This window comes from Pezoporus wallicus, unplaced genomic scaffold (genome assembly GCF_028554395.1).
Source record: "Pezoporus wallicus isolate ANWC-B61680 ecotype Strahan unplaced genomic scaffold, APGP_CSIRO_Pwel_v1 contig_8047, whole genome shotgun sequence".
NCBI classification, from domain to species: domain Eukaryota; kingdom Metazoa; phylum Chordata; class Aves; order Psittaciformes; family Psittacidae; genus Pezoporus; species Pezoporus wallicus.
The window spans coordinates 735,727-760,118 of record NW_026639548.1 but is presented as its reverse complement, the minus strand read 5'-3'; the positions used below and the strand labels follow the sequence as shown (position 1 = coordinate 760,118).

Sequence of the window (24,392 nt, the reverse complement as noted above, 5' to 3'; positions counted from 1 at the left end):
TGAGAGAATGACGTGTTAAGCTGGTATCTTCTGAGCAAGTGATTGTAATGTGCAGCTTGAAATACAGCACAAATGATGTGGAAAATCCCAAAACCACAACAAAATCTAAGAAATGAAAAATGGTTGATGCTGGGTCTTTCTCTCCTGTGTTTGAGTGTCATTGTTTCCTTTCTAATAACTGCAGCATGAAATTACAGTCACAGTACCAACCTTAAGTTTGATTTGTTTCCCTTGCTGTTGTCATTCTGTTATAAATGTAATGCTATTTTAATTTATTTTCTTAAACTGAAGGAGATTTTTCTATTTTTATCCCTGTAAAATGTGTTGATTCTTACCTAATGAAGCTGCTGGGAAGAAACATAGGTCATTCATTCAGCTGCGACCTATATGCAGTGACATGCAGCTTCCTCTGTCCTTTATTTCTAACGTAAGCAGTGCTGTCACCAGATTGTCCTTGTTCTCATCCTGTCATATGACATCTTGGATGAAATGCAGTTGACTGATAATTAGATGTAGCAAGATGGAAGCTGTGTTTGTATATAAATGAAAATCCCCTGAACTTACTGAAATGCCTGAAGGTGTCCCTCTACAGAAAGCGTCTGCTTCCTCTTTGCCATATTGTTCTTCAGCCCTGTGATCCTTTAGACCTCTTCTTTAATACTGGATTCTTACACAAGGATGACACACAAAATCATCCTCCATTTATACACAACCGCTCCCTGATTGAGGCAATCTGGCTTCCTCTCCACTTCTAACCTTGCAGTATGAAAGCCAAAAGATTGCTCAAACCATGTTGATGCCCTACTAGAGTCACGCAGTCATTTTGGAGCAAGAACGAATGTTGTGAAAGGGCTCGTGTAACTTTTCAGATATATTAATAAATGATGGAAATACTAACTGGAAAATATTTCAAAAGGTATGTTGGTGTGTTCTGTTTTCATTTGTCTGTATTAAGGTCATGACAGTAGGGCACACTGACACAGTGGTGGACTGCTCTCTAGATCTCTCAGTTGTTTATCTGATACATGAAATTCATGGACCGACATCCTTGGTGTGGAAGCACCTATGTGAATACAGGGTGACCTGTGTGGATGCTGAGACCTGCCGTGGGTGATCCATAGGGCTTTAGCCTGTATGGTTAGCTGGGATTCTTGATTCATCTTGTGGCTTCCTGCTCTGGTGGGTTTATGGAAGTTACATATCACATACATATCACTGAAGCCGTATGTTATGTTTCCAGGCAGAGCTGTAAACCATTTCATTTTTACTGCCTCTGAGAGCAGATCAATCTATAGTGCAGCACTAGTGATAGAGAATTTTTTAAAGGTAATGGGAGAAAATAAAAGAGAGAGCTTGGGCCAGATACTCTACTGTTCTGTTCCATCTTCCAGAGAATTAAATCCCTTCCTGTTTATGAATTCTTAATTTCTCAGTAAGAAGAAAGGTTTTCACCCTGCTTTTGAAGCTGGGAAAATGTGACAGATTAAGAAATTAAGGTTCATGTAAAAAAACAGGGGGGAGAAGGGGAGGTAGTGATACAGTCAGCAGTCTGATACTAATGGGTAGAGTGTTTGTTGCCAGAATCTGGAAGTTCAGCGTAACCTTAGGGATCTAATCCATAACTCTTATTTAGGTAATTAGTTCTTTTACTTCAGCACTGCCAAATCTCAGCATTCAGCATTCTATCAGCTGGTAAAATATTGCAAGTGGCTGAGAAATAACAGGAGAAATCAGGGGACTTGAGATGTATTTTTTTAATCTTTGGCTTTGAGTCAAAATATTCTCCAGCCAGCAGGCCCACAAGCATCTATTGTATTTTTGAAAGGAAAATGATGTTTTTAAATAACAACCTGACTCCAGAAGGTGGAACTGCAGAATTCAACAACGCTGATCTTGCAAAAATACCTGTGGGTTTACAACTTGAGAGACTTTCTTATGTGTGTAAGAGTTGGCAAGTCCACCCAGGAAGGTTTCAGTTGTGTTGTTTCACATGCAGGAGTAGCTACTTTGGTGCCCTATGGATATAGACTTTATAGTGTCCTTTTCTTTGACAGTGTATAAAGGTCTGGCACACATCCATGTGCATGCCTAAACTGAATGGTACTTTTCTATGCCAGCATGGCCTCAACAAAAGTTGAGCTATTTTAGTTTGTTAACTGAAGAAAAGCTGGACAAGGAGAAAGGGGGGGAGGCTGCTGTACAAAAGTACAGAAGACTCATACAAAATGTGTTCCTTTTGCTTTGCTCTGCCCTTTAAGTATGTAACAGCCACTACCAGTTGCCTCTAAATTATTCCACTCTAGATAAAGCATATATTTTCGCTCCAGTGAAACAACTACCTTTGCTTCAGCTAAACCTTGTGGAGCATCTACCATTGCCTTTGTTAACTTTTATAGCATTTATTTTTAAACAAATTAGGATCAGAGTTGGGTAACATAGTTCTGCCCTGTTCTCTGCCCCTAAAATACAAAGGCTGAGCTGTGATACTGAGCTGAGATGTTGAAATTGGCAGTAGGAAGACTGAAACTACAATTAAACAGGTTTGAAACATTCCTCCTGGTCTTTAATGTTAGTATAGATGGGACCTTTTCATGTTGATCTTGTAGGACTGATACTAATTACCATGTTAATCACTTTGACACTGGAAGCATGTTTTAGAATTTTCAGGGAACCTGAAACTGAGATGAAAAGACACTTTTGTGCAAAGGCACCTATTCTGATAATTAAAGAAGATTAAATGGTAATGCGCCTTCCTTGCTGCTTTCTAGCTGATCTCACTGTCTCTGACTACCCGTATTTTTCAGGGGTAGCCTCTAATTTGATGGCAGTAGCTTTCAGTCCCTAATTACCATTGTTCAGCCACCAGCTGTTACAGCGGTGGATTTATTTATTGCTTTGGTTTGCTGCAGGAGCCTAGTACAGAAGAGGAAAAACAACCATTCCCCCTCGGCTGGTGACTGCAAGCAGTGCTGGTTATTAGCACTGGGGGGAGGATGCAGCTGGCTGCCTCTCAGACCTGGGTAACTGCTTCCATCTGAAGGGCAAGGCTGTAGTTCCAATGCTGGGTAAGCATCTCCTCCTGCCCCATGACGGGTCCAGGGTGAAGAGTCTTCAGATTTAATTAAGCTTGGTTTACACCTGCCTACCTCAGTTTCTTTCTTCATAGATTGGATGTCTTAATATATTTATTAATTATATACCCTTTCGACAGTTTCTCGGGAAGGGCAGGAAGAAGGGTCAAATCCTAGAATAAGAAGGGCAGGAGGCTCTCCTTCCCAGGGGTTACACAGAGGTTTGCAGCCTGGCTCCCCGTTCAAAGACTGAAGGGGAAATCTGGGCACTTCCACTTTACTGGCAATAAATGGATGTGAAAACCATGCTGTATCATGCTGTGAAGTCCTAGGTTCTGCTGTACAGTGTGGTGGAAGCAAGGTGTAGCACATCTGGCATTCATTCTGGTAATGAGTAATGTATCAAGACAATCTTTTAATGAATGTGAGGCAGGTTTGTGGGCAGGTGAATGGCTTTAAAAAATGAGGTCAGGTGCACTTTGGGGCCATAAGCTTGGCTGCATCTGTGTAAGGTGGAAAAGGGAGGAGGCTGTGATGGAAGACGGTCCCTCTCTGTGTGGTGCGTTAGGGATGGCATTAATCTCGAAGTGAAGTACGAAAAGTAAGCGAGGGAGAGGCTCTCCGTTCCTGGGCTTTCCTGCTCGACCTCCCTGTCCCTGCCGAGGCAGCTGCGCTCCCAGCGCGGGCGGTACCTGAAGCGCTTTCTGCCTCTGTGGCAGTAGCAGGTTAGCGTGTGGAGAGAGGCTGGCAGCAGTCACGTTCTCCCTCTTTGTCTCCGGGATCCAGCGGGGCGGGCTGGGAAGCGCGGGCACCCCCGGGCGCGGGGGCAGAGGGTTCCCGGCCGCAGGACTCCACTTGGGGTCCGGCTCCGTGCCCCGGGCCGTCCGCTGCCCTCCAGCGGGAAGCGGAGCCCGCCGGGGCTCCCGGGGCGCCGGGCGTGGCCGCGGCCCAGCCCGCTGCGGCTGCCCGTCAGTTCCGCCCCCCGGGCCGGAGCCGCCCGGCGCCGGAGCAGTGCGGGGGGAGCCGGTGCAAAGGGACGCGGCCCCACGGGAGCCGCCAGTGGTGGCTGTGCTGGCATCGGAGCGCCGTGCGCCGGTTGGGCTGCGCGCCCTGGATGGGCTCTGTCCGTGGGGAGGCAGCTGAGGGGCTCTCGGGCTGCTGGCCGGGGTACAAAAGGAGCGAGCTTGGAGGAGGAAGCAGGCTCTGGAGGCTGCCGGAGCAGAAGGCTGGGTCCGCGGAGCTTTCGCAGAAAGCTGGAGGTGTTCGCTGCTAGGGACTGTAGGACTGGCACCTTGCATAGATGCCTGCGGAACTCAAACAGGTTAGTGCTGAACTTGGGTCCTTCCCTTTGGCTCTGGCGGTCCTGAGCGTCCTCGTGTGCCGTGGTCCCGGCGGTGCGGGAAGGAGAAGCCTGTCAGAGGCTGGAAGGGTTTGTTTACTTGTGTGTTGGGGTTGTAGCTGGGAGCTAAGAGCAAAAGCTGAGCTGCTCTTTCTAACAGAGCATTCGAGAGAGCTTTTGATTTTGTCCCCGATGTGCTAACTGGTGAAACACCCCCAAAAAACCAAGCCATTGTTTTTCTTTGACCTTCTCATCCTGCTCGGTCAATCTGGGGAACTCTCTGACATGAACAGCTAGAAACAGTGCTTTTAGAAAACGAAAGCTTTGCTATTGTGCTTGTGTTAAATGTTTGCTTTTCCCATACGGTGTTCCCTTGCTTTCTCTTTGATTTCATTGTTGAACATACCAGAGAAATAACTTCAGTTTTCCCCTCTAAATGTTATCTTAAGCAAAGAGCCCTCTTGCCTGTGATCTTAGTAATTATAATGGACCTGAAGCTTTTGTGCAAAAAAATTTCAAATATTATTCTTTACCTTGGAGTGTCATTGGGCATTACAGAGTAAAGCTTTTGCAGACTTGATTTAAATAAATAGAAATCATTTAGACTCCTGTAATTTATAGGTGCTTACCTTGTTAACCTCCTCCATCTGCCTTGGAAGCCTCAGGAAACCCTATAAATTCAGGCGGTGGCAGGATAGAGCTGCCTCTCAAACTAGGATGGGATGTTATCTTTTTCTTAATCCTCCTTTTTCTTTTCTACCTTTTAAATTTAAACCAGAACATTTTGGAATAAGCAAATGCCACAATAATCCAGCACTGATAATCCACCTATGAATTTGCAAGGTTCAGTGCACTGGAATTATTAGAGGTGCTTCAGTTTGGTTTAATTGTGCTGTGTTCCACTTGTCCATCTTGGTAACAGAAGGCTGAATCATGTCTTGATGCAAATAGGATGTTGGTTCCCTTGAGGAGCATGTAGCCTGTTCAGCTGGGCCCTGGAGTGTCTTTGTCTGTGGGCAGGCCCTGTGCTCTCTGCCCTGCCTGCAGGAGGTGACCTGGTGTTGTGTGCTGCCTGTGTCATGCTACCTGTGGGCTTTTTAGGGAGGGAGGATTGCATTTGTGTCTGTGGTCATGTTCATACCATCTGACCCAAAGTTACTGTACCTGTTGATTTTTAGGTCAATACAGTTATCAGCTCCTTGGGATTTTGGTTTTGGGGATCTGGTTTGTTTTGTGTTTTTTTTTCTTTCTCAAAACATGAAGAAAAATCCTGGAGGTAAGACTCGGGATGGTACCTGTGAACAGGAGGTGTATAATGTCATTGATCTGTGCAGTAGAGCAGTATTCTTGTCTTCTGGGTTTTCGATTTTGATAGGAGGAAAAGCTAGAGTGAGAGTGGAAGATTATAGTTAATCACTTCAGGTCATGCATTTCAGTCCTGAATTCTTCTTCCATATCAAAACAACAACAAAAAACCCCAAACCTCATGGCTTTAATTTTCATGCTGCCTGTCATAGTTGAGGATCAGACAGATACTTTCTCTTTTCTGATGGAGCAAGGATTCTTGATTCATTCCGAGGCCTTTTCGCAAGTCTGATATCACAGCAGAGTATTAGAGAATGCTTTCCTTAATGAAAGGCAGTAGTTTTAAACCACGAGTTGTCAGAGAAATTTATTGTGCAGTTACAGAGCCTCTAGGAAGTAATCTTTTGGCTTTAATGATCACAATTAAGTAAAACCAAGCCAAATGGATAAATGACTTTGAGGTGAATGGCAAGTCTATACGATTAATACAGAAAATAATGGGAGAGATGCTAGAATGGACTTCTGCCACCTTAACTAAAGACCTTGTGTGTTTAGATAAAGACAGGTACGACATTGTATCTAATTAAGAAGAACCAAGAGTAACTTCTAACTAAGCTTTTGGCTCCTACTGGGAATAGCCGTGTTTCCTGAAGTTCTGGGCCATGAAAGCAGCATTGCACCTTAGAAGTAGGTGCAGTGTACTCCAGAAGGAAGTCTGAAAACCTATTCTTGGGGCCATGAGGGTGCAGGGCAGGTGGCACCTTCTTGGTGTTCTCCCTTGGCCATTCCTGTTCCTCCTGATGAAAGATGAAGGCTGCTGAAGTTTGTGCTACATATCAGCAGTTTGATGTTCTGCAGTGGCCTAAAAGTAAGTACTAAGTATAGAGTTGTGAAATTCAGAAGGATCTTGAAGTCTGGAACTGTTAAAATATGTTTGGTCACTGTATGATATAGAGCTTTGATCTGGCTTGCCTCAGGGCCGTGAAGTTGTAAAGGAGAAAAGAGTTACTTAAAGTGACTTTAGTCAAAATCTCTTCGGTTCTGTGTAATTCTTGCTTCAGAAAATACTTTGCTAACATTCCTAATTCCTACTAATGCTAACATTCCTTAGGCACCAACCTAAGTAAGGCTGCCCTTCCTTAGTACTTGGTCCCTAGCGTTTTGCTAGAGATACAATTGTGAGAGAGTATGAAGTCTTAGATCTGGCAGGATGAAAAAGTGGTTCATGCATTGCTGACATATTCGATATGGGTCTGTACCAGCGATGGAAGTCTCATGGAAGAAATGGTAATGGAGCGCAGCATGCGAAAGTATCATTTTCCAAACAGTTGTGCAAGTCATACTAGAAAGAACAAGTGAGAAGGGAGCTTTACCTTTGACATGGATCTATATATGGATTCACCAATGGATTCTCACATATAATAGACCTGAAACAGAGGTTGGAGGTACTCTACTACTTTGGAGTCAAGAGGTGCAGCAGTCTACAATATTGACACCTCCCTGAAGTAAACACTTTGCCAGCAGTTGTGATCTCTGTAGAAGAGCTGGGCAAAGGGAATGTGTTTTGGGACTCAGTTGCTGAGATGTTAAACTATTTACTGAAGCAGCTGAGTGGAGGCACACATTCCCTTCTTTAGTTTGTCCACAGAGGCAGCAATTCCCTACAGGAAGGTGGACATGGTAACTCTTCAGGCAATTCATGCTTAACTTGGGTGCAGGAACTCAGGTGTGGGAATGATACTTCTTGATAGAGGGGTTGCGCAGTGTGACTATGACTAGGAAGCTCTAGAGCTGCAGCAGGGTATGACATGTTGGGTATGAGAATGGAAGTGTTCTAACGTTTCTGAATATGCAGTTGCAAGAGCTGTGCTCTTTTAAGAGTGCTGTTGGAGGTGTTGGGATTCGAGGGTGTACAATGCCCAGTTTGAATGCCTGCCTGTGTGCATACAGCTTTGTAACAGCAACAGGCATACCAAGCAAAGCATTCCAGTGATTCCGCCTCCCGAGGCTGTGTTGCTTAACCACCTGTCCCAAGGGTCATGAGGTGAGCTGGTCTACAGGCAAAACCAGGCTGTCTGCATTTTGTGCTTATGTTACACTGCAGTTACTAAAAATAAAAGTGGGATTAAGCCCCCACACCATGTATGTACATTCAGTGTCTTTCATAATGTAGAAATGCTCATTATGAAAGATAAAATGGGGGGAAAAAAGCCTCAAAATTTAATCAGTTGCATTTGAAAGTGCACTGACTGGATATTCCTAACAAAGTTGTTTGTAGACATTTGGTCTTGCTCTAATTCACTTCTATTCTTAAATTAAGGTTTTGATACTGACTTCAGTAGTGGAAGGGTCAGGGCCACTGCAAGAAAGTATTTGTGTCTATTTTTGGGTGTTAAATAATACAGCATTTCTCTGAATATGAGGACTTTAGCATGTTCTCAGTGTATCTTTACCTGTTCCTGCATCTGCTTCTCAGTTTCTCAAAGTTAATTTCCTCTGTGATTGCAGACTGTACAACTATATGCTGCAGGGAAACTTGTGACAAGCTCGTTTCATTTGAAGCATGCCATCAAGGTATAGGGAGCATACTGTAGCATACTTCACTTACTGCTTCTTTTCACCCCAAAACTCCTGAAATGCCTACACTAATTTAAGGAGGTGTTACTCCCTTCCCTCACCTCCCAGGACACAGAATTAATACTTCTAAGATAATATGGATTTAATTAAGGAAAATAAAGCTTCAGGTTCCACCACTGCTTGTTCTCCGTTCTGGAAATATTTGTGTTTATGGCTGCATGAGGTGGGAGCTGCAGCTTTGCAGGGTTAGGGACATCCATCCCATCCTTTGCTGCTGCTGGCGTCTGGTTTCACAATTTATGCAACAGGCTGCCCTCTCCATTGTGTAAATGCACGTTTTTGGGACCATTCTGTGGTCAAGGCCAGTGAACTTATCCAGTTTAAAGAGGAACAACCAGTCTGTTTAAAGCCCTTGGAAGAGCTGTAACTTCCACCTGGGGATGAAACTGGGAGGAGAAGTGGCTCTGTGTTAACTAGGCTAGTGGGAGAAGGAAAAGGGCAAGGAATGAACAGAAGCATGCATGTAGGATCTCCTGTAACTGCACTTGCTGGTGAAACAAAACAGTAAGGGGTTTTCTGTCTCAAATGACAGCTTGAGAGCTCTGCATACATGTAGTTCAGTCAGATCTTCCTGAGGACAGAGCAGAGCATTACAGAGACCCCATTCTTCATGTTTTAGAGGATGCTACTGAAACAGCAGTAGTTGTCAATGGGACTGATGTTGTCCAGCAAAGCTCAGCCAGGTCCGACAATGACTTTATGGAAAAATGGCAGGAAAAAGTGAAGGATGTGTATGTGGATTGGTGGTGGATGGGAACTTTCTTTTGTTTGTCTTCCAAGAAGTTTTTGTTAATGGGAATCTTCCTTTCAGAAAGGTAACTTAATACTTCTGTATTTTTCATAATATTGCACAGAGTTGTTTATGCTGCAGGAGGTAAGAAAAAGAAATTAATATTGCAGTAGCTTTACTAGTTGTGAGGCTAGGATAGCAGAGGTGATGCTTAGTTTATGTTGAAAGGTTTTGCTTCTAGTGAGAAATGGAACATAGAATTTTTCTAGTAGATTTCCTTTGGGTTTGTTTTTCCCTTAAGGATGTGGGAGACCTGATGCTTCCTCTCTGTGTTCCAACCATGGTAGTAAGAGGAGGGGTTTAAAGGTGAAAGGAGCTCCTGAAATAAATGTTGAGAGTAGAGCGAGCGTATTGCAAATTCTTGGCTGAAAGGAAAACTGAAACTCAGACTTTGGTAGTTTTAGATTTCACAGTGTCCTTTGAGCCTCATGGATTTCATTAGGTTGCAGCCAGGCTTTGGGATTTTTTTGTTCATTTGTCTGCATGCCTAAGCAGTGAACAACTGTAACTGTACCTGAGAGAAGCTTGATGAGCACGCAGAGGTTAAAATCTTCACTTCCTTTGGGGAGTTGTAATCTTTTGTATCTACGAATGGGCGGGCAAGACGATTTCTCCCTTATTAAGGGGTTGTGAATCCATGGGCTTGGTGCTCCCTGTATACTGCAGTAATGTGAAAATTCATTAATTTCAGTGGTGTTCTCTGCCTCTTTGATGAGTCAAGCCCACACCTGCTTACAGCAGGAAATTGAAATGCCTGAGTTTTCCCTTTTGGCTCATCCCACACATCTATCCTTAGCATCACAACACTTCTCTTTGGCATTCAAAGAATAAAGTGAAAACTGTTCTAAGTCAACCTGGAGACATTTTGAGCTTTGGAGTTTCTGCCTCCGCAAGCTAAATCACTTGGCGCAGCTCTGAACTTTTATTTTTAGTGAAACTTTCACAGGCAGGTTATTGTAATGTTCAGAGAAAGAGATGTTCCTGAAAGCCTGAAATGAAACCAGAATGAGAGGGCTTATTTTTATCCTCTAGAGAATGTATTTTGGTGTGCATTTGTACATATGTGTATTTTGAGAAACAGAGAAGAGATGAGAAGATGATTTAAGTAACATTACTCTGGATGTGTGTAATGTAACACTGATCAGAATCATCCAGAATGTTCAGAAGACTTTTCAACTTGCAAACTAATTTGTTAAAGGGCTGATAAAAGATATGCAGCATATATTGTTTAGAGCTGGAAGAGCCCTGAGGTATGGATGGTTCCTGTGTGCGATCAGGATTATTCTGTTGTTTGAATTGTAAACTTTTCTGAATTCTTTTAGCAAGCTTTGCATCTGAAGCTATTTCATCCCTCTGTTTCAATGATATGATTCAGTGTTACAGGAATAAATGCCCTTTTGGCTTCTGGGCATGGCAGCGTGTGGGCCTTGCTGGCTGGTCTTGCGATGCATTGATAAACCAGTGTTTATGCCAGCACACTATGCACAGATGAGAGCTTTCCACATTTGAATTGGATGGAGTTACTTGATTAAGGAGTTTAATACAGGCTATTGAAAGTATGTTAAATTCCAAGTAGCTGTGGAGAAAGGTTTGGTAAGAAGCTGGTATATAAGACTAAATCTTGTACTTCACACAGTACTGTGTTATAATAATGCAGAACAAATGATATTGTTTGAATGAAAAAGATGACTTATTTATGGAAGAAATCATGCAAGTAACTGGGTTTCTTCATCAACACCTCCCTGAATCATGTTAATCACTGGTAAACCAGACCCTAATTCTTTAAATTAGAATGGGGGAGAGAAGCTCTTTCATGGCACCACTGTCTCAGGGTGCCATAAATTCTGTGGAGCAGCTGCTCTGGTTCTGCATCAGATCATGCTGATGTTCTCCCAAGTACATTGTTTAATCCCAGTCACCTTCCTGACATCTGTTAGTGGTTTGTTCTTAAACCTTCCTTCTAATGGTAGCAGTGGTGACCAGAATAATTGTCTGTTGTTCATACACATTAAATTAGGAGGAATGTTTTACCATTTAAATTTAATCCAACAGATGCTTTATGGTCCTGGCCTCGATTACATTGGTTATCAGCTCATTTGTAAAACCAGCAATATGTTTTGGGAGACCAGTGTTGCCCAGCTGGGCTCTCTTGGTGATCTCTGCCATTTTAAGTCTCAGATTAATCCTAGATACAGTTTTTCACAAGCTTAAGAGAGCAATTCCGTATAGATAATTTTTCATCATGCTCTAATGAGCGAACAGTTATAAATATTCTTTTCCTGCGTTGTAAAAGATTTCAACTTAAATGCCAGATGCTGTGAATGCAAAGAGTGACTCTGTAAATTGTAGATTTTATTTATAAACTATGTGTTGATGCCACTTACTATTGTAGAACTCTCGCTGCTTTCACAGTATCTGCCTGCGAATTGCTGGCAGGCTTTCTTTAAGAGTAACTAATGATATTAAGAGTTGCCTTTAATGAAAAGGGAATGATTATTTCTGTGCTGGTACCTTTGAAAGCAGTATGGTTTCATTACTTCCCCTAAATGCCACTTTGCTTGTTTATTATCATGCCTTAGTTGTTTTTTCTTGATGTTTTTGGTGTGCTGCAAAAGAAATTCTTTACTGTCTAGTTGCTTTTTCCTTTTTTTGCTACTAGATCTTATAAATACAGTCATATCTCAGTATTTTGAGAATTGGTCTTCATAGCAGAGTTACGGGATTCACTCTTCACAGAAGAGGTGGTTGGATTTCATGGGTGGGGTGTTTCCTTCTGATTCTTCTCCGTTGTTGCTCATTTGGGTGAAGGCAGTGAGCAGGTGAAAACCTCTCCTAAAGCAGCACTTGAGTACTCTGCCCCTGACCTACTTGAGCCTGTAACCTTACTGCAGCATCGAAAAAGAATTCAACATGCATAATGCCTTAGTTTACATGTGCACTGAAACCTATATAGCTGTGATAATGGTTTCAAAGTGCTTTGCATAGTTTATGTCCTGTTATTTAGCAGCTGTTACAGGTAAACCCTACCTGGTTTTCAAATAGGAGGTGAGAAGAAGTCCTGTTTTGTTCCCAAGACAGGAGGCAGCAAGCTGTGAGGATGGGATTGGATGCCAGCTAAGGCTGGTGGTTGGGTGAAGTTAAGCACGCAGTTTTCTGGATGAAATTTCCGCAATCAGTTCTGTGTCAATCCTGTCCTTGCCTTCTAGCAATGGCAGGCAAGTTAGTGTTTAATAAAATACATGCAAACTTTGTTAATTCTACTAGTTATGGCATTAATTCGCTTCTGCAGAGTGACTGTGTCCTAGCAAGAAGAGTGTTGGAACCCACCTCCCATTTTTATTCCCCCCCCCCCCCCCCCCCCCAGCTTTTTAATAAGCTTATTGTTCTTTTTGGTTCTTCATTCTCTCCTTCACCCAAAAGGAACAGACTACGGTGTGCTGCTAAGATTTTAAAAACTTACATTTCTCACATTAGCATATATAAATGTGAGTAAATGTGCACTAGATGAGGAACGTTTCACATTTGTCCTTAGCAATTTCATCTTGTCTGGGTTGTGCGTTCCTTTCTTGCCATGACATGATGTTTTATTACCTGAGGTTAGAATTCATCTTGGTCACGGCGACACATTTATCTTGTATTTTATGATGCGATCTTATCACATCCCATTTCTTTTCCCTTTCCTATTCAGCTTTTCATCTGTCAGTGACAGTCACGACACCAGCTAATGGCACAGTAATACCAGGGCTATGTATTAGTGCATACTGTTGGCAATTTTTAAGGTTAATACTTTGCTTCTAAGGTAAAAAATTCTTTTCAGCAGGTTATTTCTGGAGGGAAGAGCCATTTGTAATTACATCAAAAACAGCAGCCATCAGTCATTTTAAATGTAGGAGATAGAAAAAAAAGGCTTCCTTGGGTAACATGCAGCAAATATGAAGCAAACAGAAGGTGACACTACACCCTTCTCTCTTGACTGCAGCACTACGAGGAGGTACAAAGAAGTGCTAATTCATTATCTGTGTAATAGTGACAGAGAGCCCTTTGTATCTGCAGTTACAGCTTCTCTGTTTTAAAATGCAAAACGAAGTATTTTCCATCAACTCTATGTGAATGTGAAGTGAGAGTGAGAATTGTTCAGTTCAATTTTGAAAGTGTTATGGCCCTTTTTAGTATATTGGAGTTAAAAATGTATTCTTCCCCACCATTTCTTCAAGGGCCGAATCTTTAAAGAGAAAACTGCTCCTGTATCAGCAACCAGAAATGAGGGGCAGACTTGACCTTTCAAGCTGGCATACACCAAGTCCAGCTATGATTAGAGATCAATTAGAGAGTGCTGCGTCAGTTCACTGAACAGCTCTGGAAATCTGGCAGCTGGTTTTGGTGTGTAAATAGGAATGGAAACATCTGCCTGCAAGTTGCTTTACATTGAGTGTGACACACTGTTAATCCAGTCAGTTTTTCTGCTTCTTGGAGTTTGAGACTCCAATCAAAACCATCTTTGTGTTTCATTTACATGGGATCGGTTTATTTTTATTTCTCTTTCTTTCACAAAGCTGACTCTAAAATTTCAGCCTAACAGTGCCAATGCAAACTTTTCAATACTCAAATAAAATGCAATTTTCTTCCTTTGCTGCCTCTACCAAGAGGCATAGCAAATGCTGTTTTACATCCCAAGCTTGGCTGGATTCCAGAGACTTCCAGAAAAAGCGATACTGGTAACATCAGCATCTGCACTGTGCATCAAGACGCTGAAGGAAGAGTTGTGTCCACAGCAGCTGAAGTGCTGTGTATGCTTGTGTAAATATACTGCAAATATGTGGGTGTGCTTCATGAATTGTTGCTCTTTAAATTTCCCTGTTCAAGGAAAATTGGCCCAAGGTGCATCGTGTGGATACTGTTTTGGCAACTGGAGTCACAAAAATATTTACAGAGTCTGTTGGGTTCATCCCGCATGCTCTTTTTCCTCCTTCCTGTATTTAAAATTCCCTTAAGTGTGGTGTTCTATTCTTCTAAGAAATCCACAGCCTCCTTTTAAAGGGACAGTGAGAATTAGCTTTCTTCTGGCTATAAATTCTAGTTAAATGCATTTAAAGATGTCTTTAGAGTTTAAGGTAATGATGGAAACACACCACTTAACCTATGTTTGTTCTTAATGCTTCTTGTGGACTACAAGGAGCACATTTTTGGGTGGCTACAAATAGGGAAAAGGTACTTTGAAGGTACTCTTAAAGTTCAGTTCCATGCTCTCCTGAGGAGAAGTGTCAAGGTGGCCTTGTTGGGCATTCACACAGTATACCTCAAGTAGCAGTTCTGTTCTGTGGTTCTGCTGTGTTGTATTTTCCATGAGGTGGTGGGGATGCCTTATGGAATGTATGGTCTCCTGGTTTCATCCAGAATGGATGCAGGCTGTGAACTTTGCTGTGTTCGTTTGCATGTCTCATTAATTCTGGTAGTACTGTCACAGTCTGGACTTTGGGCTTTAGGCAGGTACGGGTCTCTCTGAAATGTCTTTGGATTTAGTTGGGAAATGTGAAGGAAAGAGAAGACTGTCATAAGCTGATCAATTGCATTGGAAATGAAAGAGTTAAGAATGGGAATCTGATTGCGCAGCTGAAATCTCCATTTGAACTTGTGGTCTCTTGAGAGAAAATGCCATTCAGCACCGTTGCACAGAGTTATTTCATTCTTAATTTTAATTGACATGTCCCAGAATGCAACCTTCCCTTAAGGATCCGTGCGGTGCGGAGACGTTTGTGAGTCAGTGTGTCTCCATGTAGGCGATTTCTGTGTTTTAAATTGAGGTCATCATTAATTTCCCTTTTGATACCAGCATCCTTCCTGCCTTATTCACTCACTGGGTTTATGAGATTTGAATGAATCTTTCCCTAAATGAGATGCTGGTCACCTCCTGGGATTTCAGTGCAGTGACCTGACCTTGCACGAGTTTTCCTCTCTCTCTCTTCCTTTCTCTTTCCCTCACCCTCCAGATGCCCATTGAGCAGGTAGAAGTGATCCTTCCAGGGAAGCTTTAACCCCTTGCCTTGGTGATGGGGGTGTTTCATCTTTACTGGGAGTTGGAAGGACCTCAAGGAAAAAGTTTTTCTGGTGCAACATTAACTGTTCATTCCTCTACTGGGTTTATTTCCGATTAGTTGTTTATAAGCCCAGTAGTAGCATCAGAATTGCACATGTCCATCCTGTGAGATATCTTGAGAGAGATCTGCCTAATATTATTTTTAATATTTTATATCTCACTACTGATTGCATTTTCCAACTAAACTGTATAATGCCTACTTTTGGGATTAGTTCAGAACTTCATTAACTTTCTTACAGCTTCTGTCTCTGTTTTGTATCGTGGGCACCAGTTCAAAGAAACACTTTGCAAATAGCACAAGCCTAACTCTGTCCAATAGTCACAAATGTGGTGAAAAACTTGTGTTTTAGCATATCAACTCATGTTTAACTTGGTTTTAATCTGTACATGAGTAGATGAAAACAACTGCAGTCATATCTGGAACATAGAAAGTTTCACTGCAGTGTAGGCTTTGACCACCACTTCAGCTTAAAATGGGTAGGGTTTGTGTTATGGGTCTAAGTGCCTTGAAAATATCAATTTCCAGAGTAGAATCTGTTTCTAGTTAATATTTTAATGTTTTCTGTTATGTATCTTTGTCTCATAGTTGGTTTATCTGGTACAGTGTTTGCTCTAGGTGTTTTTGGAGAGCAGTCTTCATTACCTCTTGCATTTTTGCGTAACATCAACTCCATTACAGAAACCATGTAGTGTTCTGGTTGTTTGGATGATGATGATGATGATCAGATTTCATCTGTGGAAGAATGTTTCTGTTTATGAATGGTCGCTTTCAGTGTTAAGACAGTAACTGAAGTCCTCTCAAGGCTTTGGCTTTTTTTAGGTAATAGCCACTGTTCACCTTGTCCAGAAATATTAATCAGTGGTGTAATGTAGGTAGACAAGAGAAAGGGCATGATATGGTGTGTTCTTCATTGAGTGTTTATTTTTCCCTGAGCATAAATAGGATGTGGTGTGTTTTAACATAGGAAGTAAGTGGGTGTGTATTGTTGTCACTACTTTATCAAGGGTGAAGTAAGCTGTTGGGAGTTACCCTTCCTGAGCGCTGTTCCTCATGCAGAGCTCCTCACATACCACAAGAAATCGGTAGCCTGTTTTATGGCTGTTTTCTGGTAAGATTTGAGTGTCCCTAGATAAAAGGAAACAAAAGTTCCTGTTTTTACCTTTGCACCTGGTGGCTGAGCTGTAACATAGAAATGGTGCAGTTCAATAGAATGTCCCAAGTGATGGCATGGGTCGCTGCCGCTTTTCCTGCTTCCTACTTAGGAAATGCCTGTCCCTAGGCTAACAGGAATGTCATGAACTCATAGCTAGAGCCTATAGCCTCCATCACGTCTTCCAATGAATCTTGATTTGTCATGTACCTATACTTGGAATATTTCCTGGATGGGAGCTTTCCAGTGTGCTCTGGATAGTGAGCAAGTGCATTTTACTGCTTGTGTGCTGTATGAGGTCCTGCAGAATTTCTTTTGCTTGATTTTGGTCTGTTTTAAGTGTAACAGCAAGGCATGCAAATAATGATCAGCTCTGACTTGGTGTTTCTCAGTAGGAATTGTCACTGCTCGCTTAGTTCTTCTGGGGGTTTTCTGGGCTGGGGTTTGGAGGAAGAAGGGAGCTCGCCCCTGGGCTTTGCCTGTGGGTCATTTTATGAATCACTGTCTGAGGAAGTGTGTGATTCAGAAGAAGCTAAATTTAGCTGTGTTACCTGCTCCTCTTTTGGCAGTCTACTTTGTCTTGAGAAAGCAACAAAAAACCCACAAAAAAACATGTCCTTGTTTGAATTTTAAGCAAGGTGAATTAAAAATACTGTAATCCTGTGTGTTTATACTCTTGTACAGCTGACTGGCTGCCTTAGCTGGGGTGGGGGCTCAATCAATTATTAAAGCATGGACTTGCTTGGTTTTGTCCAGCTTCAGTGCAGAACACCGCCTGCTGACATTGCTGACTGGAGGTAAGTATCAGGGCTTTGTTCTCACCATTGTGCCTCTTGTGTATGTTGCCTCAAAAACCTAAAGGTTTCAGAATCTGTTAGTGTGTATGTATGTCTGTGTCTAAAATAGAATGTGTGTAATGCTGCAAATGCACTTTACAGGGGCTGTACCATAAGAATTTGTAATGGTCCCTGTGTATGTGGTTTGGTTTTCTCTTGATCTATCTTTCTTTCATCCCTCTGTCACAGATACCCATAGACTAAAGGTCTGGGGAAAAAAAAGTTGTTTATGTGCTGCCTATTGTTCAGTCAAAGTGCGTGTTATTGATGGTCATGTGCTTTGCTTAAATATTTTATAAGATCAGTGTATAGTGCGCCAACCCTGCCTTCTTTCTGTTGTTTGGTTGTGTTTCCACTTACATATGGTTAGTAACGTAGACAGGATTTAAATGTGTAATCTCTTAGTAGATACTTGATTTCAGGCATGCTTTGTTCTGGAAGTTCCCACTTGTTGTGCTAGAATGACAGAGTTTTGAGTAGTAAGAAACTTTTTTCCCTCCATATCCTGTACAATATTGAAGTAATCTTATATCTGTAAAGAATGGTGTCTCTTGTCCCCTCATGCCTCCAGTGTGAGGCAGAAGCCATACAGGTTCATGCCAGTAGGATAAAATACGGCAGCAGGTTTTAGATACTGCTTTGACTTGAGTCCTGTGGCAGCTGGATGAGGAGTACATCCTGTGAAAGGACTGTGCAGCAGTCAGGGCATGGTACTTACGTTTTGGGCAGACAACCGCAGAACTGGACTCCAACACTCAACAATAACAAAACACTCCAAAAGAAATGTAAGAAACCAGATAGGGGAACTGAGCTTGATTGCACTTGCAGTTTGAATAGCACAGATCCAGCAGTGAGCACCTTTGTAACACCACACAGAGGTGGGTGGCCCACTGAACAGGGGAGCTTTGTTCCCTTTGCTCTGCACAGGGAAAAAAGTGCAGGTGCCGTTCACCTCCTTTTAAAGACAGTGGTTTCTATTCCATTAAATGGTTTTACTACAACTGCTGTTCTCAGCAAAACAGTTTTGACAGTACTGAGCTTGGACAACTCCCTTGCTTTGTTCCTGGGAGTTCAGAGCACTGCCCCTTCTAGGATCAGGCCACAGAGCAGGAGAAAAAAGAAATGCCAAGGAAAAGAAAAAAGAAAAGAGCTGTTGGAATGAATCTTTTCCTGGCCCCAGGTGGAGGGCGGTCTGTGTGCTTGCTTCTGCCTGCTCCAGAGTGCAGCACTGTGGAGCTGCAACTGCGCTTTTGGTACTCCTGGTCTGACGGAAGGAGGTATTTATCTCTCTGCAAAGGGTCTGCTTTCCATTTTTTCTCCTAAAGGTTCCAATCAGGTGTTACAGAAATGTGCAGGAGCTTTGCCACAAAATGGACCGTCAGCAGGCTCAGTAGGTGTTAAGAATCCTGAGTACAGATCCATAGTGGCTGAACTTGTGAGCAATAGTGATTATCCCTGATAATTATTTTGTTGCTGTTGTTGAGTTTCGTTCTTATTTGGGCAGAACTACTTGTTACTGTGTTAGGGTCATTACCCTGAGGACAAGTGAAAGCAGCTTATTGATTGGGTTCAAGCTCTGGAGTTTCACTGTCTGCAACCCATCCAGGCAGATACAGTGGAATGGATTTTTCATTCTTTGCTTAGTCAAAGTTCTTTTTGGAGCATTGTTACTTTGAAGGCAATTTAACTTACAGGAAACATATTCAGCTTCTTGCAGTGCATGTATCGAGAAAATTGGAGTAGGTAATTAATCTGAGGAACCAGAAATTAATTGGGAGGGAAATGGCTGTTTTAAAGATGTGCTAAATAATCACCATTTTACTATATTTATCTGTCTGTTGAAGTAATACAAGATCTAGAGAAGTAAACCTCTATAGCCTGGTAGTCCTTGTTTTTGAGTGACAATACAATACAAAGAGCCAAATATTTATTCCTTTAACTCACGGGACTTCTGTTAAGTGCAGAAAGCTGTCAGCTGTCAAGAAAAATTGGGAGCTACTGGATTCCTGGATTGTTGTAATAGGCTTTTGGAAATGTCAGCTTGCTTTGTAGTTTTCCAGAGCTGGAAGTCATCCACATGAGTACTCCACAGCGCTGGGCCTGGAGGTTCTGCTGTTCCTTGGGCTTCAGTGGTGGCACCCTTCAGGTGCCTCAACTATGCCTCCTCCTGAGATGTCTTTGGAAAGCAACCAGAGCAGTAGCAGTAGCTACATCTGGGCTCTCCCTTAAGGGGTAAAATAGAATGATGAAGCATTTGAAGAGTTTCCTTAGTTTTCTCTTGGACTTCACAATAGATACCCAGTGGTAAGCACCACCATTTGACATGCTTTGAAATCACTACAGAGTGGAAAAGGTGATGTTGGAAGCAGGCTAAGGACATACTAATGATGTTTAGGGTGTTTTATGGAATGAAAATTCCACAAAAATGAGAATATTCCTTTTTGCTTGATATTGCATTATCTTTACACTCCAAAAACTCTTGTAGGTGGCTTAAATGCTGCAAACTGTCAGACTAGATCCAGGCTCTGTGTTAATGTCAGGGGTTTTGGCCAGTGAGTTACTATCAAAAAAAAGAGTAGGAGGCTTTTAAAAGAAGGGTGCTGATGGCACAGCAGATTATTTTTGATGGTGCTGAGTTGAACTTTCAGCCATCTGGTGATAATGGTGCCACTCTTGAATTCAGTCTTTACTTGCTAGCGAAGTTTAATTGAAATGTGATGAATGAAGATTGTGTGCAATTTATCAGTTGCATTTTTGTGTCTGACAATAACAAGGATCAATTCAGTGAGAAGCACATTAGAGCATACTATGGCTACTGATTTAGAATCTAATTGAGGACCTTCTCTCTCATGAAGTAGCTGTAAATGTCAACATGTAATAATACGGTGTGATGTGTCAATATCATGGAGACAGCCTGTTAGAAATGATATGGAATTAATTCTAGACAACAATAATGTAAAGGCTAAACAAACCCAGAAGTGTGACAGCAGATATTTGTATAGTATTAAGAATATATTGCAGATGTAAAGAACGTACATGAGAATACGTCTCTTAACCTGCAGCTGGGACTGTTTGATTAAAGGCCCCTGATTTAAGGGGGTTGATTTGCAGGATGGGAACCTCAGAAACCTGTTTTCTAAATAAGTCGGGTCACATAGGCAGAAACCAGAGAGGGTTTATAATGATGATTGATGATGAGCTGGATTTTAAGGAGCTTTTTAAAAGAGAGATTGTGGAGTGTACGTTTGTATGGTTTGGCTTCTTAAAGCAATCATGTTAGCGAGATCACAGCAGTCTGAAAGTACGCAAAGGCAGCTTTGCTAGGCCATCTGATACAGCTGGGGGGATGAGAAAGACTGGACAGGCTTTAAGAATATCTCTGCTTTTACATCTCTGCTTTTCTGTTCAACTTCTAAAGATAATTTTGAAAGATCCTGTGGCAGTTTCACCCAAGGGAATGATTTCTTGAGGGATTGTCAACACTTTGTTACTGAGATAAAGGTAAGCGTGTTACAGTTCCTGGATGCTGTGCTCTGCAACGAAGAAATAAGGGAATGTAACTTTGGGGTTATCTGAGTGAAAAACCTCAGTACTTCTGATGTTTGAGAAGTCTGACTTCCAGACCATACCTGCAAGCCTGTAGAAAGAGTAGAGATATGCTCTGAACTGTTCAGAGCAGGTATTCAAATGAATTTCCTGTTTAAATCTGCATCACTTCAAATTATGACATATTAATGAAATTATTTGGGTGTGTTGTGAATTGAGTACATACTGGAAGACAAACTGTGCTGAAGTGTTCCAGTCTTATTTTTATATCTGTATTTGCTTGTCTGATGAGCAACAGGAAACTCATGGTCTTCTGTGTCATGGTAAGAAAGCACTGCTGACTGGAGGCTGTTTATTTAGCCCCGAGTTAAAATGATCTTTTACCTGTGCATGCATTTATAGCTGCTGCAGGCTTGTATGTGGGGGAAGCAATTCAGAAAAGCTTTGAGGTTGTGTTTTTTTTATTCCTGTTGGCTTGCTTTACGTGGGGAGTGTCTAGAGAAGAACTGGGATGCACATTTATAATTTCAAAACACTGGGATGTGTTTTGGTGGCTAAAATGGAACAACAGAATCACCAAGTGGCTGAGGTTGGAAGGGACCTCTGGAGGTGACCGGGCCCAACCTGCCTTCTGCAGCAGGACCGCCTAGACTTGGTTGACCAGGGACTGGTTCAGATGGCTTTTGATTATCTCTGAGGATGGAGACTCTGCAACCTCCCTGGGTAATCTGTGCCAGTGCTCAGCTGCCGTTGCAGTGGAAAAGTGTTTGCTGATGTTCAGGCAGAATCTTCTGTGTTTCAGTTTTTGCCCATTGCCTCTCCTCCTGTCACTGGGCACCACTAGAAGGAGCCTGGCTTCATTGCACCTCCACCCTCCCTTCAGGTATTTATTCATATTAATAACATCCCCCCTGTTCCTTCTCCAGGCAGGCTCATATTCCATTTGGTGTCCACCAGGACCCTGCATCCTTTCCTGCCAAGCTGCTTTCCATCCGGATAACCCCACTGTGTCCTGGTGCCTGGGGCTGTGCCTTTCCAGGTGCAGGACTTTGCATTTCCCCTTGGTGAATTGAGAGTGAAACCTGAAGTGGCACTTGGTAAAGTGAAAATACTTTGGCATATCAATAGTTACTGGTTTTAAGTGGTAAACTTTGGTCTGCAATCTTGGGAGATGATGGTGTGAGCATGCCAAAATGTGGAAACATTCCAGGTATAGCTTATTTGAATAAATAAATCCGGTGCATACCTTAAACTCAGTTGTTGCTGTTAAAACCACTCAGCTGCATTAGATGGGCTTGTGTTTATTTCATGCACCTTGGAGCAAAGAGAATACTGATTTTGATGGTATCTGGTTTGTTTCCAGAACCCTTCTGTTCAGGTGACCTGCACAAAGGAGGAAAGTTGCCACGCATCTCCTGTTCAGCTTTCAGGAGATGTTGCAGTTCACTGCTCCCTGTTGTCTTTTCAAGAAAGCTGCTTATGATTTCTGCTTGAATGTTGTTTGTTCAGGGAAATCTAATGTAAATAATTCGTGAAATATGCTTAGGTTTTTGTTGTGTAGTTCCTGATGCAGTTACAGGGATCTTCAAGGGAAATTGCAAATTGCTGTACTTTGAGGATCCTGAGAATGCCTTTGTTTCTGCATTTTGGAACTTCTTCAGTTACAGAAAAGGACCAAAAGTTTGAACACTGTATAAAAAGAAATATGGATGAGTGGGGCTTGAACCACTGAACTCCTAACCTCTGGTAGGTAGGTGTGTGTCTGTTTGGAAGCCTTGAGGGGCTTCCTAGTTAGCAAAAAGGAATAAGCGCCTCCAGGATCTAATTAATCTCTCTCTTCTGAGGCTTTGTGCATCCTGAAGGCTTGCCATTGCTGGAAGGGGCTGCCTGTGCTGCTCATCTCTTGCAACCCCACGAGGCACAACAGCCCTGGTGCTGCTGCTTTTTGCTTTTCTTCCCTGCATGGGATGAATGGGGAGAGAATATGACTAATTCAGGGGCATGTGAAACCTCAGTTGCTATTTGTGGGTACGGGGAAGAGCAGCAAGGTAGGAAGACTAAATTCCTAAATTGGAAACACTATGGGAGATACACTTTTTAATTCTGATTTCTTGCAGGACATTGGCAATTATTTCTAGTCCAGCAGAATAAGAAACGTGCTTTGAACACTTTGGACTTCCAAGGAGAAGGTGTGAAACGGAGACATCCTTCTCACATGTCACTTTTTCATCTAGTTGCAAATAAAATAAAACTGCGTACTTGATAAGGTTTATGCTTTACTCTTGGCCATTAAGTGTAATCATTGACTGACTTCTGTGAAGGTGGATGTCATCAGTGCCTTAAAGTCTAATGTGACTTTTTTTCTTCTTTGAATATGGATAACCAGCATGTGCCCATGTGAGGATTCCTTCCCTACCAAATTTCAATTGAACATTTTACATATTCTGTCAAGAATTATAAAAAGATTTGTGATTCTGGATTCACTTGTATGAAAGCAGAGTGGAAAACAGTTGTGAGGTGCAGTTGGAAGCAAAGACAGAAAATTCAAGCTAAGTGCTACTTTTAGTGACAGTAAGAATTAAGGAGATCAGTCTTGAGTTTTCAGGTCTGAGGTAGTGTTACTGACATAAGGAGTTTGATTCAGATCTGTAAGCACGATGATTTAAGGCCAAATGCTGGTTTGGTTTGTTCTTGTACAGTGACAGTGTATCCTCATCATAGGATAAAACATCGCATTGTACCTGCCCGGTGGGATATCTGTCAGACTTCGAGTGAGAAAGGGATGGTGGTTGTTTTAAGCAGGAAGTTCCCAAGTCACCTTTTTAGTTGCATCTCTAATGGTTTTGGGCATCTATCATGTTGAGTTTGTTTTGTCCTCACCAGGCTGTTCCCTGGCCCATCTCCTCAGTGGGCTTTAATGAGTTCTCACTGAAGTTTAGGGCCATGCCAGGCCTACCAGTAGGAGTTCTGGCTGGAAACCGTTAAGTCCACGTGAATGATCAATCTTCCTCTCTGCCCAGAAATGTCTCAGATTAACTAAAGCTGAAATTGGATCAGAATTGCTGTAAGCTGACAGAGGTGGGATGCAGTTCTCTTGTCATTAGTACTTTTACTTAGCCGTTACCGTGGAAGGTGGAAAGGAACAGCAGCAAGATCTTTTTAAATAACCTCAAATTGCGATAAGGATAAAATACAAGAGTTCAGTAATAGCACAAAAATGGAAGACATCTGCTGTAGTGGGTGCACTGTCTGTTCTAGCTGCATAGCTTAATATCTAGAAGTCTTGGACTTTTCCCATTTGCCTGTTTTTTCTTCTGTTTTTCCCAGAATAGGTGTTTGTGTGAGCCTCATGAGCCGTAAGTCAGAGCAGTGGTTTTTAGGGCACTGTAGAGAAGGCTGGGCATAGTTGTGTACCATTATTTTGCTGTACGTGGTCAAAGTGCTGGATGCAAGTTCGGTGTGTGGGTCTCCGAGTTACCCGTTTCGGGATTTTTATGCTGTGAATTTCATTCAAGATGAAGCCTCAATTGGTGGTAGTGTCTGCTCTAGCAGGTCTGAGATGAAGACGGGATGCAGTTGTATCAGAAGGACATAAATTGAGTTCCTAGGATCTGCTTTTAGTC

At 42.3% G+C, this 24,392-nt stretch overlaps 1 protein-coding gene across 8 annotated transcripts in view; it reads left to right on the top strand.

The window, feature by feature from the left end:
- Positions 1–24,392, top strand: part of ARVCF (ARVCF delta catenin family member) — a 282,834-nt gene that overhangs the window by 122,592 nt on the left and 135,850 nt on the right. Inside the window, exon 1 of one of the 8 annotated variants that reach the window (XM_057415001.1) lies at positions 3,650–3,672. The exons of 5 other annotated variants lie outside the window; for them this stretch is intronic. Coding sequence is in view for 1 of the 3 variants with exons in the window: in XM_057414997.1 (XP_057270980.1) it covers positions 4,372–4,392 (21 nt within the window). In the remaining 2 variants the exon portion in view is untranslated. Of the gene's footprint in view, positions 1–3,649; positions 3,797–4,284; positions 4,393–24,392 lie in introns of those variants that run through there. 2 more of the 8 variants (XM_057415000.1, XM_057414997.1) reach the window with 2 other exon arrangements.